The following is a 22,880-nucleotide window of genomic DNA, read 5'->3' as shown; positions in this document are numbered from 1 at the left end:
ATGAAAATAGTGCATCAAGTTCAATTGTTCTATGTGAGCGTTGTGAATGTTTTTTTGGCAGCCAAATTTCCTTTTTTTTTTTTTTTTTAGGACACTCGTACGCGCGTACTGATACACATACTTTATAACACATTCTTCGTCACACATTCTTCATTACACATACTCCATAACACACATGTGTTTCTTTTGCAACACTCCACGCTAAAATGATAGTGGTCAATGACAACAATACATTATTTTCTATTATTTATTATTATCATTAATATTACCATCACCGTGTATTTAATGCACATTATTTAAGCAACAAATACCATACAAGTAATATTATTATTCACTTTATGTTGCTTTTTATTTTTGCCTTTCTCTTTATTTCCTCTCTTCATTCCTTGTGAGATTCAGTGACTATTAACTCGTTCAACCGGTATAATGACATTACAGACTGCGTGGTTGCTTGCAACTCTAGGCTCAAAGGCATCCTCGAGGAGCAAAATCATCAAGAGAGAAGATGTGTTGCAAACACTGATACCTAAGTTGTGCAATGACTTGGTTGAGCAAAAGCAGTGCAACATCAAATACTCATCACATATCCTCTATGGTATTTCAATATTATATACAACGAAAATTTCGTATTACCTCAATGATGTGAATTATATGCAGTTGAGATTACAAAATGCTCAAAGGAGCCTAAAATGTGTAAAAAACGCCGGTAATCTTGGCAATGGTTGTGTTAATGATGGTTTGGAAAACTCAACGACATCTTTCAAGAGAAAGCGACAAGCATATATGGAAGAAGACCCTGCTTTTTTGGTTCAGTTAGATCTCATGCCTAGCTTGCAATTTGATTTCGATTTCGATTTCGATTTTGAATCCAAGTTGAATGTGAATGATCCTGCCGCTTTTCTTGCAAAGAGACGTAAAGTAGAAATAGCAGAACGAGATAAACTTGATTTTCCATTATTTGTAAATACAAATTATGGATATGACAGTGTAGTTGGTAAAGGTTTGGCGTTTGCTTTATTGGGAAACGAACCGGTGCAAGAGGTGGAAAAATACTTGGACACGCCACTTCAAGACTTTAGCAATAGCAAGGATGATTTGGAAGTAGCACCACATATCAATTTGGAGTTTGATGAAGATGGCCATTTGCAAGAAATATTGCCAAATACATCTGGTTCTTTCTCAAATAAAGACAAATGGGAGGGGTTAGACATTGGAGATATTGCTCCATATGATGATTACCATATTGAAACTAACCAGAAAGGAAATACAAGTAATGCCCAATTAGATCCGGATTTTCAAATGCTTAATTCCATAGATACGAATCGAGCTAGTCACATTAATGACTTCGAGGTTTCTAAAGTTCAAGAACAAAGTTTTAAGCTAAAAGTAGATGAAGTTCCTTTCATCACTAGACAGGATGTTGTTGAAAATTATACTCATTATATTCCTACGATGATTCGTAGAAAATTAAAAGCATCGACTCACACGGCAAAGGATATTTTTGAAGCTGTGGACAAGTCCTCGATTTGTCTTAAGTTTCAACAGAAGTCTCTTAATTTGAACATCAACTCGATAATCGATGATACATTATCGAGGACTATTGAAGTGCAGCAACGTACTGAAATTATGGCGAATGAAGCTTCAGAACAAGCCAGAAATGTTGAGGCACAAGAACCATCAGAATTTAGGCGGTATATGTACAATGGTGGAAACAATGAAGATAGTGATAACGATAGCGAAGATATCAATAATGGTTTGCAATTTGATGATGTTCTACGTGATCGTGAAAGAGAAGGCGAAAGAGAAGGCGAAAGAGAAGGAGAAGGAGAAGGAAGACTTAGTGTTAGTGCTAGTGCTGGTGGTAGTGGTGTTAATGTTATGGATAGTTATGGTGGGAACTTTGGCGAAAACTCATTTGGTAACGATATCCATTTAGAAGGTGTTCTGGTCATGGATGAAGAACAACATGACTCTGACGTATCCATCCGTATAGATGAAGTTGATTACAATTACTCACGAGGATCCATGTCGTCCAGTGAGGATTATCACAACAATAGCATCAACACTAATATGGCACCTCGTTTGAAGCATTTTGTCAAATACTTTATCAACAAGCTGAGGGAGATGCGTACCCATGACTCAAGTTCCAATATTTGCCGGTTGCAGTTTCTGGATTTAGCACCATTGCCGGAAAATGAAACTAAAGGAACGAATGTAGCCCCACTTTGTCAAGGAGTTCCCAAAAAGTTGGCTACCAATGTATTTGCCAGTTTATTGGTGCTTGCCAATAATGGTATAATGCAAATTGGGGTCGATACGAGTAAAAGAGGTACTTATGATTTAAACAAGCCCAGTGGTATCAACCTCAAAATGGTTGTCCCCTGAATAAAGAAGAACGAAAAAAAAAGAAAGTCAAAGTATATCAAGTTAGAGAGTAAAGAGGGAAGCAAAGAATTGATTAATGATAGTTGTATAGTGTTTGTTTTATCTGTTTTTTTTTTTTCTTTTTTAAAAAAATCAACGAATTGAATTTATTAAACGATTTTGCGAATATAAAAATAATATTGGATAAACAAAGATTTTTTATTTTGTCAATTAGACTCTTGCATTGAATAGTACAATTATGTTGAAAGAATTTAAGAAAAGCGGAAGTCATAGTGGTGGTGACGCTAGTAGGTGCATTGAAACTCGTTGGCTTAGTGGAATTGAAAAAACAAAAGAAAACAAAGCAAAAGGAAAATGGAAAAAGAAATGAGAAGAAAAATTTGGAAGGAGAAAAAAAAACACATTTCAGTTTGATGTTTGGTTCTTTTCTTCCTTAGTTTGTTTTTCCTTTTTTTTCTCTTTCTCTCTATCTTTGATTTTTCTCAGCCATTTTTCTCAAATTCTCTTTTATGCTCCTTTACGCTCCTTTGCTTCTTTTGCTTCTTCACTAATTCCATTTTATCCTCACTTACGTATAGCTTAAGCATGGCCATCGGTTGAGACTTCGTCGTGCTTGTTAAATTCATGTTGGTGAGCCTCGGTGATTTCTTCTGGACCTTCTTCGTCTTCGTCATATTCGTGGTGCAATGACAAAGTTGGCTTGACGACAGCTGAGTCCAAAGTCCAGTTAGCCAAAGCGTTTTCAGCATCAATGATGATTTGCTTAGATGCTTCGTAACCGTCGTATGCTGGTCTGGTCTCACCTGGAGTAACAGCAGAGTCATCCAACAACTCCAACAAGGCCTTACCGTAACCGGCAATCAAGGCGTATTTTTCAGCCAACTCTCTGGTGGCATCAAATTGGTAATTGAATGCAGCCTTCAATTGTTCTCTAGTAATGTTGGATAATTGAGCTTCAGCAACCAAAGATTCAGCCTCGGCTCTAACCAATTCTTGTTCCAAAACTGGAATTTTTGGGGATTGAGGGTCCTTGTATTTCAAATGAGCAATTTCGTCGGTGATTTTTTGTTTTCTTTCTCTTGATGGTTGAACGGAACCTTCAATGTCTCTAATTGACTTCAAAGTGATTCTGTATTGATCGTATTTGTCAATGTATTGGTCTTCCAATTCACCAATTTCGTAAATCAAAACACCCAATTTGTCAGTGACGTCACTAATGTCTTCTTCGTTGCTTTCACCCCAAGCACTCAATTGTCTAGCAATGTCTTTTCTTTCTCTTGAAGTAACTTCAACAGATCTCATAAAGTTCTTTTCCATCTTGATGAATTGGGTCAATTTTCTGGACAACTCAGGGCCGGTGGCACCTGCAGCGGCCTTTCTGATGGAGGAGGACAAACCACCACTACCAAAGAATCTGTTCTTGGTGGATGATGGTGGGGGTGGTGGGCTCTGCAATTGGGAAGCAGTTGGGGCCTTTGACGATCTTAAGGAGTAGGTTCTGTGCATTTTATCTAGTTGTATGGATAGTAATACTAGTGGGAATTAGATCAATTGGTTTATTTTAAAAAGAATATTAGGAAAAGGGAAAAGAAAAAAAAGAGTAGAAATTTGAAAGAAAGAAAGAAAGAAAGAAAGAAAAAAAAAGAGGAATAAAGTTGTTGGGAGGGGGGAGGGCAACTGAGGGTGAAATTGCAATGGTTTTATAAAACAAATTTAAAAAAAAAGTACAAAACAAAATTAAAATTTAGAGAAAGAAAGAAAAAAAAAAAGAAGAGGACAATCTACAAACAGCTTCAGAGTACAACTCAGAAACTGTGGAATCGACAAAGAGTCGGTTTCCTTCTTTGTTTTTTGTCTGTTTTTGCGATTTGTTGTCTTTTTGGTACAATAGAACATGAAGAACATGAAGAACATGAAGAACATAAAGACGTCGAATGTAATTTAGAGTTGGTGCTGAATGGTTATTGTGTTACATTTCATTTGCTTTTAGCAATCTAAGGAAAATGTTCACTCCTTCAATTTTCTTTCTCTCTCTCTCTCACTTTAATTTTTTATTTTTTTCATTGAATTTTATCTTCGTTTACCTCTGGATACACCAACGATGCAAAGTTAAACGCTCTATAGTGAAATTGACGATTCTATATACAAATTATTAGAGTATCTTGAACTTGACTTCCTTGTAATAGTGTATCGCGCAATAAAGAATGCTTGGGCCAAATAAAAAAAAAGGTTATCACTCAAAAGAATACTGTGAAATTGACAAAAGATATAGTATAAAAAGTAGAATAAAAAGTAGAATGAAAAGTAGAATGAAAAAAACAACATTGAGATGAAAGCAAAGTACAGTCAAAATACTGAATGAAGTAAGCTAAAAAGGTATATGACATCCAGTGTAATACTTTACACAGAGCAAATTAAGATTGTATGACTGGAAATGATTGATAAACTAATTGATTAACCGACTGACTGATTGACTGATTGACTGATTGACTGGTTGACTGGCTGGCTGGCTCGCAAAGCTGGATGGCTGATTGACATTAGATTAGACGTATTGGAGATAGCAAGTAAATGATCAATTGGTAGCGTATTTTTATTTAAACAAATATAAATTATGTGTGAGAGAAAAAGAGAGAGAGAGAGAGACAAACGCATACATACATACATACATACAAAGTGCTGTATGTTTTTGTGTCACTGTTATGGTTAATTATTATTATTATGACTATTACTACTTTGGGACAGATACATACTTCTTTGAGACTCAGTTTCCAATCCCGTCACTTTTGTAAGTAATTCCATAAATCATTAATGAACAATCAAACAATAAAGCAATAGACAATAAATACCCAAAAAAAAAAACAATAATATATACTTAGAAATTAAGAGAACAAGAACAAGAATGGATTGGAGCAAAGATACAGAAGAAAGGAAAGTTGCATATTTGTTTTAGTATCTCCGAGAGAAATATATGACACTGATTTCAAAAAAGGAAAAGAAGGTGTTGGATATATGGTGATTATCAATCCTCGCGTACAATTATACTAGCCGCATATTGATTGAAAAGAGGAAAGGAAGAAAAGAAGAGAGTGTAAAAGCGTTTGACATTTGACATTTGACATTTAATATTCGATATTTGTTAAAGATGAAGCAGAGTAGACCCGTTCCCTTTAAAACCCGGACCTTTAATCATATGATTCAACTTTGCAAAGATTATTCAAGCAATCGTCCAACCTATTGTAGTTGAGTCTCCATAATGTTGCTAGAGGACATTTAGTTTCTAACCTGTCAAGAAAAAAAAAAGGGAAAAAGGAAAAAGAAAAAAGAACTAAATATAAAAGCCCCAATCTTTCCTCTCATTCGACAAGTTGCTTCAAATGACCACTTGCTTGCATTTCTACCTGCCTCTTCTTTCCCCTTTCCCCTTTCCCCTTTTCTTTTTCTTCCTTTTTTTATTTGTTTGCGTCCTGTCATTCTCTACTCTTCAAATCAACTCTGGCTGATTGCATCACGTTCTTCTGCCATCACCCTCACACTCCATGTTCATGTATATTTTATTTTGTGTTTGAATATATTAATCTCTGTCCACCCTTTCGCAAAATATAAATGACGTCAGAAATTGATCCAATCTCTGAAATCAATGGCGAATTCATCCATCTCGCAATCAACACAAAAATATGGGAAAAATAAAAAGAAATAAAATAAAATAAATAAATAAATAAATAAAAAATAAAAAATAAAACATAAAATAAAATAAATCAAGGTTTATCAAATCTTTCCCCCAGACAGCCGCAAGTACAAAACTTGCTTCTGGAAACTTCTTCCACCATTGAACTTATTCCTGTCTTCTACAAATGGAAATTGTATAAGAAACCCTCCCTTCTTTAGGCACCACCCATCCTCCCCCCCCCCCCCCCCCCAAAAGAAAAAAAAAAGAAAAGAAGAGGACAGAAGAGAATAGGAGGGCAAACAAGGTTATTATAACAAAAAAAATTTTTAAGGAAAAAAACTCACTTTACACGTAGCCATCACCAACTTTACTTATACACCGTTCACCTTCTTCTTTTTGCTGCTGCTGCTGTTGTTGTTGTTGTTGTTACCATGTTGATCTTCACCAGCTTCTACTTTTCGCTTATTCAGACCTAGTTTCACATCGCCAAGTATTCTAAAGTAATCCTCTTCCAATGCCTGGTACGCAGTCTGCAACTTATCCTTTCTATCATTCTCTTCTAAACCATCCAACCCTTCCTTGTTCTTCTTGTACAACCGCGTCTTTATAAACTTACGCACATCGGGTCTAGAAATGTTCCCCAAGTGATGCTTCAACTTGTATAACAATACCATCTCCAATAGTCTCGAAAATTGCCTTTTTTCAAGCTTCAACTTTTTTCTCGTCTCATCAACCCATACCTTGTCGATATTGTTTGCAACTACTTTGCTCAAATCAAACCCCAGATCTGTCTCCGCCAATTTCTTCAAATCTGCTCTATCCCTCATATCGTCAAACGCCTCATTAGGATCTTCAACAACAATTTCAACAACATCACTTTTCGTTAACCAATAACTATACAAATGTGTGTAAAAAGCCTGACCAAGTCCCTTGCCCTGGTACATAGGTAGTATAATAAATTGCGAAATTTTCATCCGCACCTCGGTCTCCCCAGCATCAAATTTAGCAGATCCAGGGTATCTCCAGTAATTATATGCGGTAGCAAACCCAGCAACTGATGGTTCACTTTCACCCTCAACTCTTTCATACAACACATAAACATCCCAGAGCTCGTCCTCGGCATCAATGAATGAGCCAGCTTCAATATAGAGCAAGACCAAAACCTGAAGTCGTTTATGCAACTCCAACCCCTGGGCCAGCTTCAAGTTGATCTTATAAATCTCATAAGTCAAGTTGTCAGCTTTGAATGAGTCAACTTTTTCGCCAGGAATCTCATACTTTTCTTTCTCATCCTTGATTGAGTCCACCCATCGGATCTCGTCCTTATAGATGGTGTCCTGGGGCAAGTACTTCATCATTGTCTCCTTAATATCAATCAAGTCAGAATCGTCTAGTTTCTCAGCATTTCTCAGCAAACTTAACATTCAAAAAAGGCTTAAAAGTATAATGGTCAAAACACAAAAAAATGCAAAGATCCTTATACCCGTAAATCGTTTCTGCATCGCCAAAGATGGGATATGTAAACACCGGACGGAAATTGATCGCCTCATCTTCATTCGTGACAAATAGCTTGAGTGCATCGTTTGATGATGCAGTCCATGTTTCAGGCTGCAACGCAGCAGCAGATATTGGTTTCTGATCACTGGATGACATATTCGTTTAGAGAAGAAACCGAAAAATAAAAATATAAAATAAAAAAACAAACAAAGAAGGAAAGAAAGAAAACTTGAATTGAAATAAAATAAAGATAACAATGGAAGTCCTCAAATAAAACAAATGTTCAAAAGAAGTGACAAAAGACAAATCAGAACTGTATTAGAATTGTATTGAAATTGGAATAGATGTTGGAAAGGACTAATGGGTTCTGGGACAACAATTGAGAAAAATCGGACTTTTTCTTTGGTTATACTTTAAACTTGTCTCTCATTTGATTTTTTGGTTTTTCCTGTTTTTTCCTGCTTTCTTCTCTTTTGTTGTTTTTTTTTTTTTTTTGGCGAGGGGCTGGGGCGGGGGGTGTGGTTTCTCCCGCGCGTGTCAATTTTTTCTGTATTCTTCGTCGTAAACATCATTTGGAATACCACTTTTTTTTTTTTTGCTTTTGTCCACATTCACCTTTTCAACACTGACGCGACCAAAGAAAGGTTAACAGCTATTAATTGCGCGCACAAAAAAGTTGTACGTGTGAAATGAAATGAGTGGCTAAATTAATAGGTTGTTGAGTGGATGAATGAATTTGAGACAAGTATTGACAAAGCAATATCTCCATGATCTATTATAAAAGAAAGCATTGCCTAAGTCGAAATTATAAATACATAGCAACAAGAAAATAAATAACAATGTATAAAGAAAATAAAAAAACTTCAATTCAATTCAATTCAATTCAATTAAATTCCTAATAAATAATTAACAGATCATACTAAAAGTAAACTTACTCTAAAACCACTACAAGATCTCCAGCATCAACCATGTCACCATTTTTGTGGTAGATCTTAACAACCTTTCCATCACGTGGTGCATTTACCATCATCTCGGTTTTCATAGCTTCAATGACAACCAATGGGTGCCCGCTTTTAACTTCGTCACCGACTTGCACAAGACTCTTCCAGAATCTACCAGAGTATTCGGAATACACCATCTCGGCATCCTCAGAAAACTTTTCATCATCCAGCAACTTGTTTTGTCCATTCTTTTCCAATTCACTATTGGAGATTTGGATCAATTTGTTAAACTCCTCCAATTTCTCGCCGTGTTGCGATTTTTGGAATTGCTCAATAGACTCGGAATTGGCTTGGATCCACTGCAAGTATTTGCCATGGTCAAACACGGAATCAACAATCTCAATCTCAAACTTGCCTGCATTCATCTCCTCGGAAAATTTGTCAACCTCGTCTTCGGTAACTGGGTAAAACTCAATCTGGTCGAATGGCATCAAGAGCCATGGCTTGTTCTTATCGGTTGAGTGAGCACCAAGAGTCAACTTGTCCCAAATTGGGACTGTTCTACCAACCAATTGGTATCCACCTGGAGATTCCATGGTGTAGATACACATGTAATTACCACCAAGACCAACTGTACCATTTGGCGTAAAAGTTCTAGATGGATTATATTTGGTACCCAAAAATCTGTGTCTTGGATCCAATGGCACGGCACAAGGTGCACCAAGGAAAACATCACCCAAACCCAAAACAAGGAATCTTGCTGTGTACAACATGTCCTTAACGTCATCACGTGTGATCCCATTGATGTTGGCAATAAAATCAACATTGTTTGGCAACCATGGAGCATCGCTTCTAATAGTTTCTTGATACCTCTTAACTGCATCCAAAGTCTTTTTGTCTTCAAAAGCCATAGGCAATTTAAGGACTCTAGACTTAACCTGCCATTTGTTTGTAAATGCAATTTCCTTCTCATAAGCAATCAAAGTGTTTAAAGCCTCGGTTTGAGTAACATCATCAGTGAATTCAACCAATACTGACCTAACACCGGGAGACAATTCAAAAATACCTTTTGGCTTGTACTCCTTAACCATCTCCACCAATTTGTGAATTCTGTATGCTTTGTTCAAATCGAGAATGTTTTCACCATACTCAACAAGAATGTAGCGATCACCAGCTTGACGATATGTAGCCATTGGAGCTTGTTCAGAAACTTGGAATTGATGTAAGATTGGTGTTTGTGGATGCTCCAAACTCTCGTTGTCCAATGAAGGCAATGCTCCAGTCAATGAGTCCACGAGTTTATCTTGTTGATGCTTGAATCTTCTTGCTGTTTCATATGTGATTGGTACAAATTGAATCTCTTCGCCAGGTTTAACTTGACCAACCTTCCATAACTCGCTCTCAGCAACAACAGCTTCACAAACAAAACCACCCAAACTTGGACCATCACATGTCAAGATAACAGGCTCATCACCAGTAAAGTTGACTGCACCCATGGAGTAGACATAGTCGTGAGTGTTTGAAGGATGCAAACCAGCCTCACCACCATCGGCTCTAGCCCATTTAGGTTTAGGACCAATTAATCTCACACCAAATCTGTTGGAATTGTAATGAACTTTCCATGTGGTTGAAAAGAACTCAGCAACGGATTCTGGTTTGAAAAAATCTGGGGAACCATGTGGACCACATGTAACACCAATCTGCCAAATTTTATTGTTGTAGTTTGGAATCAATGCTTTGGGGATTGATGATGGCGCAGAAGTAGGTGCTGGCAATGTACAGCTTGGCAATTCTGGTTGTCCAAGGAAAAGCACGTCTCCCAATTTCAATACACGTCCATTGTGACCTCCAAGATTACCCAATGCAAATGTTGACCTCGAACCCAAGTACTCCAAGACATCAATACCACCTCTGATGGCAAGATATGCTCTGCAACCCGAAGTCAATTTGCCAATGGACAATTTGTCACCGCTATTGATTTGAATTGGTTCCCATTGATTAACTTTTTCATCATTAACTTCAACCGGACAGTCACCACCTGTAACAGCAACAACACATTCTTGGTGAAACAACAACTTTGGTCCGTTAAGTGTGATTTCCATACCTGGAGCCTTCTCATCATTACCAACAATTCGATTAGCCAATCTGAACGAGAACTGATCCATACATCCCGAAGGTGGAACACCAATATTCCAGTAGCCTCTTCTACCAGGATAATCTTGAACTGTTGTGTAGGCACCTGGAGCTAAAATTTCTACTGCACGTGGCTTGTAATCGTACGAATCCAATACTTTAGTAGCAACTTTAGCTTCTTCAAACATCTTGGAGTTTGCAATTGAACGGAGATAGTCAATGTTTGTAACACAACCATAAACCTTGGTTTCATCCAATGCTTGGCGCAATTTCTTTAATGCGTCGTTTCTATCTTTACCGTGCACAATAATCTTGGCCAAAGTTGGATCATATTCAGCAGAAACAACTGTACCTTTTTCAACCCAAGTATCAACTCTGGCCCAGCCAGGGAAAGAAACTTCAGTAAGTTGGCCCGGCGAAGGCATGAAATCTTTCACTGGATTTTCAGCGTATAATCTAGCTTCCATTGAGGCACCTTTAACTTCAATCTTTTGATTAAAGTCAGGTGGAGTATCGGCTGCAATCAAAAGCATCCACTCAACCAAGTCGAGCCCGGTAACCATCTCGGTAATTGGGTGTTCAACTTGAAGCCTAGCGTTCACTTCGAGAAAGTAGAATTCGTCTCTCTTGGGATCGTAAATGTACTCAACAGTACCAGCACACTTGTACTTCATTGATGCACCCAAACTCTCAGCGGCTTTTCTCATTTTTTGTCTAGTGGCTTCTGGTAAATCTGGTGCGGGTGTCTCTTCAATAATCTTTTGGTTTCTTCTTTGTAATGAACAATCTCTTTCACCAACAGCAATGGCATTTCCGTAACCATCTCCAAGCATTTGGATCTCAACGTGTCTTGCATTTTCAACAAATCTTTCCAAAAACACACCAGAGTCACCAAAATATGACAATCCTTGGTGTTGTACGGTTTGAAAAACACGCTCAATATCCTTTTCAGAGTCAACTTTTTGCAAACCAATACCACCACCACCAGCTGTAGACTTAACCATCACTGGGTATTCCAATTTAGCAGCAATTTCCTTGGCCTCTTTGGAGTCCTTAACCAATCCGGAACCAGGTACAAGGGGTACACCAGCTGCTTCGGCAATTTCCCTAGCAGAATGTTTAAGACCCAATTTTCTAATAGCATCCCCTGATGGACCAACAAACACTATGCCTTCCTTACCACATCTGTCTGAAAAATCAGCATTTTCGGAAAGGAACCCATAACCTGGGATGATAGCCTCCGCTCCAGTGTCCTTTGCAGCTTTGATCACTTTGTCAATGTCAATGTAGGTTTGGGCTGCGGTGGTTCCGTGTAATGGTACTGCAACATCAGCAATAAGTGCATGCTCGGCATACTTGTCAGGATCTGAGTAAATGGCAATAGACTTGATTCCCAATTTCTTCAAAGTCTTGATGATACGCACTGCAATCTCACCTCTGTTGGCAACTAGCACAGAATTAAATGGCTTCTTGTGTTTTTCGCTCTCGCTTTTCAAGTGTTTCTGGTAATTATCCCAACCACCAAATGATGTAATATCAACTGTTCCTGGGGCATTATAACCAACTTCCTCGCAAATAAAAGACTTGACCCATTCACCAGATTTTAATTCAGCTGATCCAATTCCCAATGGCTCGGGTACCATACTGATAAATGTACCAAATGATTCTCTTGGAATTGAGTAAACTTCCAAAGCGATGCAGCTTCCGCCATTGTTTACATGGTCATTTGTTGTACCTTCAGTGTTATCATTATTATTATTATTATTATCATCATCATTATCATCATTGGCATTTTTATTAGCATCAGTAACAACTCTTCTCAAACCTGGTTTGGCAACTGGTCCCGTCTTGGGTAATGCATATAATCTGTAATGCTTTGAGGTGGTTGTGGACTCTATGAATCTCGCATTGACTTTTTCCAATTGCCAATGCAATTGGTAGCCTTTAAGGTGAGCACCAACAACTGCCAATTTGATCAGATCGTCTTTGGCGATTGCGGGTACTTGTTGATGCAACTCGTTGTGGATGGTAGACTCAATGAGCTTTTCCTTCAAAGCGCCATAGAAATGTGGAACAGTTTCGGCATATGGTTTGAGATAACGACTTGCTAGATCGAGCAATGCGTAATCGTTGAATTTATGAGACAACAACGTGATACCAAATGGTTGACCATCTTTTCTGAAACCGGCTGGGATAGCCAAAGCTGATAAGTCGGCCAAGTTAACAAAGTTTGTGTATGTACCTTGACATGAATTTACCTTGATTGGTTCTGCCAAAACCTCTTTAATGGTTGGGTTCAATGGGGCAGTTGGCACAATTATAGCATCGATATCCTTCAAGAGTTTCTTGACTTTTTGTAAAATTCGTTGTCTTTTGTATTCAAATTCAAAGCAAGCAGCAGCAGAATAATTTTCACCTCCTTTAACAATCTTCATAACTGTTGGATCAAGATCTTTGTCTGGGGGATTTGTAGCCAAAAAGTCCCTAACTGCAACAAATCTTTCCGTTACCCAAGGACCTTCGTATAAACACTTTGCTAAATCAAGCAATGGTTCGATATCTAATGGAACAACCTCGACGCCAACTTTTTGTGTGAAAATGTCAACTGCTTTGTTATACAATCCTGGGTTCTCCTTTTCACCGCACCAAACCAAATTGGTAGGCACAGCAACTCTGGGTTTTTTCGAGAATTTCAATGTTGGGTTGGATGGCATTGCCCTTGAATATTCATCATTGTCGCCATCCTCTTTGGCCATGATTTCAAATGTCAATTGAGCGTCTTGTAAGTTTAAAGCAAATATCGATACACAGTCTAATGATTTGCATGCGGGGACAACACCGCTACAAGAAAAGACACCTTTTGTTGGCTTCAACCCAATAATATTGTTTAATGCAGCAGGGACTCTTCCTGAACCAGCAGTGTCGGTACCTAATGACAACGGTACAATTCCTCTAGCAACAACGGAGGCTGATCCGGCCGATGAGCCACCGCTAACATAGTCTTTGTTAAAGGTATTTGGAGTGATACCATAAGGAGATCTGGTACCAACCAAACCGGTAGCAAATTGGTCTAAGTTGGTCTTTCCCAATATGATAGCACCAGCGTCTCGCAAGAGCTTTACTGTTGTTGCATCCTGCTCTGGTTTGTATGCAAATGATGGACATGCAGCAGTGGTTTCGAAACCTTTCACATCGATGTTATCCTTAACGGCGATGGGGACACCATAAAGTGGTAGTGTTTCTTTCTGGGCTTTAGATTGCAAAAAATTCCATTGATGACGGAGATTCTCTTCTGTGGCCAAAGAGATCCATGCTGGGTCCTCAGGAGCTATTTTTTGGGAGCCAAGAACATTTTGTAAAAGTTTGAATGAGTGTTCAGGTGTGGATTCAAAGTGAAACTTTTTCCAGTCGTCTACAGTCCAGCCAATAGTAGACATTATGATTTAGTATGCTTGATGTTGTTTGTGTTGTTTCTTCTCGGTATGAAAAGTGATGAGAAAAGGAAGAAAAAGGAAGAAAAAGAGAATATAATTATCGATATTCAAGACAAAAAAGAGGTCCCGAGACATCTATATATATATATATATATACACTTACATTTACACAATTTGTCATGAAGGGTTGTGTGCTATTTGGGTTCATGCGGCAAAGTCCGATGTCTAATGTAAGAAACTCATCTCTTATCTCGATAAGACCCAAACTCCAAAACCTCGCACAATTAAAAGGTATCTCTTTCTCTCTGTGGTTGTAAAAAGAGTGCGACCACAAAAATAAAATAAAAATAATAATAAAAGACTTAAGAATCGCTTTTAATTTTTTCGTATTAAAATGCCAACGATAGACAGAAAAAGTTCCTTCGGTCCTACGCGGCCGCCGAGACCATTTTTCAAAAAAATGTGTGGCACAACACAATCACACTTTTTTTCACAGAAAGATAAGAGAAGAGAAATTACCACAACATAGAGAAAAAGAGACAGCAAGAAGATCGAGGTCAAGAAGGAAATGGAAATGGAAATGGAAATGGAGATAGAGATGTAGAAACAATACCATATAAGACCCTTTTTCTCAAAGGAAAAACAATTTTAAGTGATATTCTATACACTCCATGAGTGTCACGTGAGATAAATTTCTAAAAAAAAAATAATAACCATCAACTTTATTTAAAAATCGAGTTACTGCGAGTTCAATTCAAGTTAGGTTCAGGTGGAAAAAAAAAAAAAATTTTAGGTACATCTTTTAGTTTAATGGTTTCTCTAAACATTACTCATATTTGAAGAACATTCCTTGTCGTAAGGCAAATTGTTTTGATTGGAAAAGACTTTGTACTCTATGGTGTCACACAAGGTTAAGATGCTTTGCTGTCGTGGCATTGACGTAAGTGCTCTATACTTCTTTCTCTTTGGGCTCGCTTTATTCTGATTGGCTGATAAGCTCCAGCTGGTGAAAATCTAACATTGCAAAAGAAAAAAAAAATTAAAAAAAAAATTAAAATATTTCAGTGTGCGGAATTCATCCCGAAAACGTTTTTTTATTTTTTATTTTTTATTTTTTAATTTTTTTATATTTTTTTTATTCGATTTTGTGTTTATCGTGGCGTGTAACTCTCAGGGATTGGCGCTACCATGCCACTCTTGCAAGAAGAGTAACAGTTTCATTCCTTCTTATCATTTGTCTTGAAATCCTCTCTTATCCATGATCCTTATCACCAAAAACGCTTATCGTCTAACATCTTACTTCTTTTCCCCATTTCCAGTTTAACCCCACTTTTACGCCTCAAACTCTATTTCTTTTTTCTTTCATCCTTTTTTTCTCTCACCTGTGTTTTCCTTTTTTTTTCATTTTTATTATTTTTTTTTTTTTGAGATAAGAACCATTCATTCATTACAGAGGTTTCAACAGATCTATAGCTAACACCAAGCTTTTTCCGTTTTTTTTTTTGTAAAAATAAATGCGTCTTTTTTGATCAAGTTTATAGGATAAAACACATCAAAAATTAGGATTTTATGTTTATATCACAGAATTTCGATAGTTACGAATGACAAAGAATAGATGTTTCAACAAACAAAGTGAAAAGAAAGAATTTAAAAAAAAAAAAAAAAGAAATTAAAAACTTGTACGGAAAATAACTAGAATTTACTTTAAACACAATAGTACGATATTTATCATAAGCTTCTCTCTTTACTTCTTTTCATCAGACATTGCATCATCAATGTTGGCCATATCAGTTTGTACGGCTCTTCCATCTACAACCATTGGTGCAGATCTCGAGGCCGATAACTGAGCCTGGATTTGAGATCTAACTGCGTGCATATCTTCAGGGTGTGAGTTTTGCCATGCTCTTAATTTATAAGTTTGTCCAGTGCAATCCCAGTATATGCCTCTTGCAGTACTTGCCAAACTTGATCTGCCTTCCCATATTGGATACACAATAACTTGAAACACAGTGTACCAGATCCAAATAAAGAAAACAACAACCCACCCAATAAAAAAGTGACGTGAAAAGATGTACTTGCTTCCATACATTGGCATTGGCCAAACCACTAAAAGTGCCAATGTCAAAGACACACAAACAATAACACATGTCTTGAATGCTTTACGTAATTGCACCTGCTCTTCAGAATAACGTTGGCGTACTTGCTCTTGCTGTGCAATGTCACTAGCAATCATTGATATCTGCGACCTAACGGGTTCCAACTTTTCAGGATCTTCTTCTTGAGAGTCGGATTTAGTGGCCTCTATAAGCTCCTCTTCTTCATCAACACGGGTGATTCTTGTTTCCAATAATTTCCAATCAAAGTGTTGTGGCTTGAAAATCAAGGTGAAAAGTGGCACTGTGATCAAGGGGAAAAGCAATGCAACAACATTGCCGGTAAGCATAGCATCGTCTTCAAACAAATTGTCGTAGTTTACTGCACCAAACTTTGTCTTGCAACAGACCAACCATGACATAATTGCCAATGCAGTAGCAATTGGTGGAGTGAATGTGGCAGCATACCAATTTTGTTTACTGGACAAGATTGTCATTGCTGAACTTAGAACGGCACCTCCAATAATAATACCCATGAGCTCGTAAAGGAAACCCATGGAGACATTAGCATAATAAAGACCAATGGCAAACCCAGCCATAATGTAAGCAAAAGCGGCACATGAAAGGTGCGAGATCCAAATCAATTTTTTACCTGTTGCTTGTGGATTGATGTATGTTCTGTAGATATCGTATGTGCAAATGGTTGAGACTGCAATCAATTCAGACGACATGGCACTGGTGACTGCCATATAAACCATAATCAAACTAAGCACGGCACCACCTTTACCTAATAGAGCAGCACTTGCATTTGGAAGTACCAAGCCCAGCGCAACTTCATCGGCAGTCATTGCTCTACCCAATGGCCAGTACTCTGTTTGCTCCAATGCCAAAGCAGCAAAGCCCAAGGTAAGTGAGCAAAATGCAGGAATTGGTAACCATGCCAATGATCCCAAGATGTAACCTTTGTATGCTGATTTTGGGTCAGCAGCGAATGCCTTGTTAAAGTAGCCATTGTCGAGGAAGACGGTACCGAAATTACCGACAATATTGATTACAAAAAAGATACCACCTGAACGAGAATGGAAAGTCAAGTAAGAACCCTCGGCATTGCCTTCAACTGGTCTCGTTTTGCCCAACTCAGTGATTAATTCCCAAACCACTGAAGGTGAACCCAATTTGTGGTTAGTAGCCCAAGTGCTAAAGGCAAAGATGATAATGACAACAACCATAATCACGGTGTGTGCGTAATCAGTAAGGATTGTTGCTTTCAATCCACCAAATACCGAGTAAACGGTTGGGGAAAGACCAACCAAAAGACACGCAGCCACAGGATGCATTCCCGTGAGATCTGTGATGGTGGCTGATCCACCAGTCAACAACATAGCAGTGACCAAGATATTGGTAGCAAAACCCCAAAAGATATAAATCATGTGTGTTGTTTTACCGTATCTTGCACGAACAATCTCCAAATAAGTTCTAGCCAGTGGTGCTCTTTCTTTGGCCTTGATTGCCAATGAAGCAAACAATGTGATTTGCACAGTAGCGCCAAATGCATAAGAGCACGAGCCAAAGATTCCATTTTTGTAAACTTGGGTAGTTGATGTAAGCAAGGTGGCGGCCCAAGTCCATGATGAGACAACAGCAGCACTGATCAACCCTGACTTGACTGACCGTCCAGCGGTTGCAAACTCTTCAGCGGTGATAATCTCTTTATTGTACCGTCTCAATAGGTATGTGGTTAACATCATTCCAAATGCAAAAACAGCACCGAGTCCAACGACAACAGCATATCCTGCACTTTGTGGTAATGGGACAAATTCTGCACCCATTTTTTTTCTTTTTTCAAAAGCTAAATCAAAAAAAGATAAAAATTAAAAAAAATAATAACGAAAAACTAAACCTAGAATGATTAGTGTTGGTTATTGATTGGGGAGGGGGATTTAAAAATGGATATGGAATGAAGAAAAGGAAAAAAAAAAGAAAATTTTGAAACTAATGAAAATGACAACTAGAAAGAAAGAAAAGAAAAAAGAACGAAAAGAAAAGGAATAAAGGAAGGAGGTTGGGACTTCTTTTATATTTGACAAAGTAGGTTGGTAAGAAACAAAAAAGTTTAGTAGCAGAAGCAAATGAACATTATCGCGGTTAAGACTATTACTTCATTTGTGACTTGGTAATCAGTAGTTGTTAATCACCAGATAGACGACTAACCAGAGTTACAAGATTGACTTATCTTATTGTTTTGCAAATGAAAATTTAAAAAAAAATCATCAATTAACAATAAGAATTATAACGGATTAGACCATGAAGGAGAAGGATTTGTTATCTCTACTCTGGGACATTCTTTTCTCTTTCTTTTTTTTTCAAATTTTTCACTTGGTTTTTATTTTTTTCAAATATGAATTAATGTTGCAGCATTTGAATCTCTTATCTCTAAAGATTACATAATCGATTTCCATGTGGTTGTGAAAATTAAAAAATTAAAAAATTAAAAAAAAAAAAAAAGATAACATGCATTTTATCTCTCTCTCTCTCTCTCTCTCTCTCTCTTTTGTCTGTTTTGTGTTATGTTTTGTGTTATGTTTTGTGTTGTGTGTTTCTATGTGCACGTTGAAGCATCAAGCGATTGTCAACTTCCGCACAGCGTGATTGGCAAATGAGGAAATAAGCGAATACACCTTGGTTCACTAAGGAGAAGGCAGGTCAAAAAAGAAAGAAGAAGAGAGAGAAAGAGAGAGGAAAAGTTAGATGGACAGCAGAAGCTAATTGTTGCTAGTGGTTTATGAGTTCAAATCAACCATGTGTTTTATTTACACTATTCTCTTATCTCTTGGGTTTTTTTAAACATCTAAACACCATAAATAGCCAAGTCAATTGAACTAGAGAAAAAAAAAACCAAAGTCGTGCGTGATTGATCAACTGATTGATTGATTAATTAATTGATTAAAAGAAAAAAGGCAAATACTAAAAACCTCATCTTGCTTATCGGAAAATCACATTGCAATCGTATTCTTCTCCAACTGATAAGGCAACAACCTTCTAATAGGCAGAGCTAATAAATCAAGTACTGCATTACACTGTATATTCGTCAGTTAATGATCAAGCCGCTTCTACTTTGCTGACCCAATTCGCCATTCCTTCTTTGACATTCACTTTTCAATACCGTTACTCCTTCTCTTTCTTTGTTTCTTTTTTTCTTTTTTCTTTTTTCATTCTTCATTTTCTCTATATTCTTTTTTTTTTTTTGCACATGTGCTGTGCTGCATAGGATTCGCTTATTATATTTCAATTATATTCATTCTTTTACGAGGCAAGGGCGGTATTTTTTATTTTGGCCTCCATCTTCTTCCTTACTCCTACCTCTTCCAACCCCTTACTTTACTAGTATTATAGATCTGTAGATGTGAAGAAAAAGAAAATTTTAAAAAGAAAAGACCGTTGACAATCCCTATCACCAAATATGTGTAGTGAAGAAAAGCGGTAGCGGTTGTGTCTAATTCTGTATATCGAAAAAAAAAAAAAGAAAAGAAAAAAAGAATAAGAAGAAGAAGAAGAATAAATTTATAACTTGCTTCGTCTAAATAGAGCTTGTTACCACCACCTTTAATGCCTATGGTTAGTCGATTAAGTTCCTTTGTTGTAAGGCAAAATGGTGAAAAGAAGCTAGAAAAAAAAAATTTTAAAAGGAAAGCAAATTTGTAGAGATGCACAGATTTGACTTTTAGGCGACTTTCGGCCCATCGCCGGCGCGCTTCCATGAATTGGAAAAAATAAAAAAATAAAAACAATTATTAGCATTATTTTTTTTTTGCAGGTAAGGGACATTAATTACACAAACCAGGAATTTATCTGATTGGTTGTTGATTTAACAATACAGATTCTATAGACATCTTGTTTGATTTATCCCAACCCAATAACTGCACATTGGTTCACGCCTTAGACTAAGGTGGCTTTTTGGAATAAGCACTTGAATACAATTTTGGCTGATCTTGTTTCTTTTTGGCTCATTAATATAAATTTTTTTAATTACCAAGAAGGTAATATAACAGCTTCCTCTTTATTTTTTTTTTACCTAGTTTCAGCTGATAAATGGTATGTCACGTGACTTTAGATATGCTTACTTTTCAAGAGAATCGAAAAAAAAATTACTATTATTTGCCAAACCAAAAAAAAAAATCAAACAAAGTATGTTTATATAGAATCAAAGAGAAACAAATGTTCTGGGGAAATTGCTTATTTGTTTTTTTCTTTGTCTTTTTGTAATTTTTGGAGAGTGAAGGTAAAATTATAGACGTGCTCTTTTTAACTTATAATGCCTGTAATCAAATTGCGAAACTTCCTTTGTTTGTCTTTTATCAAAATTTTTGTAACAATTCGTTGCAAAATTTTGACCCAACAATTGGAAAAAATTCATTCAAAGTTTGTAAGAGTTTAGGAAAATTACTATGAGCAAAACATAGCTTCTATTTTTTCTTTTCTGTTTGGACTATATTGCATCTATTTCGTAAAGAGCAAATACTTAAAATTTTGTTTGCATTTCGTACGTTTTCAACTTTTGCTTCGTCACGTTGTTGGTTAAAATTATCACGTGATTAAGCAAAGGTCAATTGCACGTGATTGTTTATGTTTTTCTTTTTCTCTCGTTTTTCTTCACTTTACCATATATACATTAATCTACAAATAAACAAGTTTTTATGGGTCTTATAATAGAAATAGGACGCAGGATTGAAGGAAATATATCATCAACCATACATTTATAGAAGATCCAAAAAGTGTTTTGAAATTTGAAAAAAAATTAAAAAAATTTGAAAAAAAAACCAAATCTCTCTTGTTAACACGTTTTTTTTCATTTTTAAAAAAAGGGAAAAAGCTTATATAGATATATATATATATATTCGTAAACTGAAATCTGCCTGAAACTATTGATCAACATATACCCTGTCGTCGACTTTTCCTTCCAATTCATTTCTAATCTCCTCCATTTGACACACTTGTTTCTTCCACTCCTTTTTAATCTCCTCTGGCTTCTCATCCTTAACAAACAATGAGTCATCGGGTCTTCTATACGATCTTCCAATTCTGTCCCAAAGTGTGGTAAATTGCCCATAGTTGTAGTTGAAATACAAGTGATGGATAGTGTGGCATGCAGTACCATTAACCACGGGGTCATTGGACATATAATTTCCATCGTGGATCATCACTGTCCAGAAATTGACAAATGTGAAAAGAAAAAGGTACAACACTTTGTGCAATGGGAACAAAAATGGATAAATGTGGTATGGCAAACTCTGAGCCCATCCGTCAACGGGGTGGAACGCGTGGGAGGCGAATGGCGTACATACAATCCACTTGTGGTGAGGTTTGTGCAATCTCTTGTAAATGGATGGCCAGTGTAACCATCTGTGGATAAAGTAGATTAAGCAATCAGTGAATAAGATAAATGTTGGAATCTGAAACAATACAGCCTTCCAGCCACCAGTGCATTCGTTGATGTCCATATAAAGGCTCGAGTATCCATTGAGTTCCAACAAGAAAAAGGGATTGGTCAAAGCCACCATCACGGGGATTGCAGTTGCTGCTTGGTGGATCTCCAATGCCATTTGGTTCTTTAAATATCTTGGATGGTTGAATATTTTGCGATCAAACACAAACAAATAACTGAGGTAGGCAACAATAAAGTACAAGAGCCATCCAAATATTGTGGTGACGACTAGTATGCTCAATGCTTCTCTGAGTATATTTGATCTTGCCAAGATGGAACTCGAGATGTACTCACTTGCAGGTAAGAATTTGGGTGCAAGTCCATATACATCTTGCTTGTTTTGAAAGTTTAAAGCCTTGTTCAAGAGGTATGTGGGCAAGTTGGAGGTGTTGATACTCGTGGTGTTAAAGTTGATTGCATCCTGAACAAATGAGTTGTTTGTCGAAACAAACGATTCTAGTAATGGCGTTTTGAATACATTTGAAAGCTTAAAATTCGAAAGCGTTGTGAGCAATGGCGTTGTTTGTATCAAATTGTCAACGTATCCTCCTTTTGGCAAAACAGTAGCGTAGACCTTGTCTAAAAAGTAGTAATCGCAAACTTCTAAAACGATATCCATCTCTTATTCAAATGTGTGTGATACAGCTCTAGATTATATTATAAGAGTTCTTAGCCTCTAGTTAAGTAAGCAAACAAAAAAAAAAAACACGTTCTAAACAAATGAAAAAAATGTTAACAGTAAGCACTCGGGAAAGTATCGGGAATGGGCTTGGATATTGTAAATGTGTGTAGCAAAAAACAAAAAAAAAAAGGATTCGCCTGGCAAATGGATGATAATAGTTATAGGAAGAAGAAGGAGAAAAAAAAAAGGGTTGACAAATGAGAAATGGGAAATGACAAAACGAGTGAAGAATCTGGTATAGAAATGTATATGAACGAGTGGTTTCAAGTCTTGAAGATGCAAAGTGTAAAGCAAGATGTCAGATGTTTATATATTATTGATGGGATAAGAAACGAGGGTTTTTTTTTTGTTTCTTTTTTTTGTTTCTTTTTTTTTTTTTTTTCTTTTTGAGAAAAAGTATTAGAGAGTTTCGTATAGCACACACTAACCTCTTCTTGTTTTTTTTTTTATTATTTATTTTTTATTTTTCTACTTTCTATTGTGTTTCATTCTACCTCTCTCTCTCTCTTCCTCCCCTCCTCCGCCCCTCGGATGTTGTTCTTGTCGTTTTTCGGATACATTTCCGT

At 36.9% G+C, this 22,880-nt stretch overlaps 6 protein-coding genes across 6 annotated transcripts; 1 reads left to right on the top strand and 5 right to left on the bottom strand. All coding sequences in view use genetic code 12, as the record gives it.

The window, feature by feature from the left end:
• Positions 1-426: 426 nt before the first annotated feature.
• On the top strand, positions 427-2,385 carry PVL30_001776 (uncharacterized protein; the record flags this gene model as incomplete). The annotated part of the gene is made up of 1 exon (XM_001526923.2): positions 427-2,385. One exon carries the CDS (start codon positions 427-429, stop codon positions 2,383-2,385), a length of 1,959 nt encoding a protein of 652 aa, XP_001526973.2.
• Positions 2,386-2,964: 579 nt separating this feature from the next.
• Positions 2,965-3,891, bottom strand: LSP1 (lipid-binding protein; the record flags this gene model as incomplete). The annotated part of the gene is made up of 1 exon (XM_001526922.2): positions 2,965-3,891. One exon carries the CDS (start codon positions 3,889-3,891, stop codon positions 2,965-2,967), a length of 927 nt encoding a protein of 308 aa, XP_001526972.2.
• A 2,532-nt stretch (positions 3,892-6,423) lies between these two features.
• HAT1 (histone acetyltransferase 1) lies at positions 6,424-7,705 on the bottom strand (the record flags this gene model as incomplete). Its single annotated transcript, XM_061119255.1, has 2 exons — positions 6,424-7,468; positions 7,536-7,705. 2 exons carry the CDS (start codon positions 7,703-7,705, stop codon positions 6,424-6,426), a joined length of 1,215 nt encoding a protein of 404 aa, XP_060975238.1.
• A 775-nt stretch (positions 7,706-8,480) lies between these two features.
• On the bottom strand, positions 8,481-14,060 carry DUR1,2 (urea amidolyase; the record flags this gene model as incomplete). Its single annotated transcript, XM_001526920.2, has 1 exon — positions 8,481-14,060. The coding sequence occupies one exon, from the start codon at positions 14,058-14,060 to the stop codon at positions 8,481-8,483; it is 5,580 nt and encodes a 1,859-aa protein (XP_001526970.2).
• Positions 14,061-15,801: 1,741 nt separating this feature from the next.
• Positions 15,802-17,979, bottom strand: DUR3 (urea active transporter; the record flags this gene model as incomplete). Its single annotated transcript, XM_001526919.2, has 1 exon — positions 15,802-17,979. The coding sequence occupies one exon, from the start codon at positions 17,977-17,979 to the stop codon at positions 15,802-15,804; it is 2,178 nt and encodes a 725-aa protein (XP_001526969.2).
• Positions 17,980-21,069: 3,090 nt separating this feature from the next.
• Positions 21,070-22,251, bottom strand: ERG3 (c-5 sterol desaturase; the record flags this gene model as incomplete). The annotated part of the gene is made up of 1 exon (XM_001526918.2): positions 21,070-22,251. The coding sequence occupies one exon, from the start codon at positions 22,249-22,251 to the stop codon at positions 21,070-21,072; it is 1,182 nt and encodes a 393-aa protein (XP_001526968.2).
• Between the last annotated feature and the right edge of the window lie 629 nt (positions 22,252-22,880).

This window comes from Lodderomyces elongisporus, chromosome 2, assembly GCF_030384665.1.
Source record: "Lodderomyces elongisporus chromosome 2, complete sequence".
Taxonomy (NCBI): Eukaryota; Fungi; Ascomycota; class Pichiomycetes; order Serinales; family Debaryomycetaceae; genus Lodderomyces; species Lodderomyces elongisporus.
Note: the sequence above shows the minus strand (reverse complement) of the source record. Positions and strands in the feature narration are given on the sequence as shown.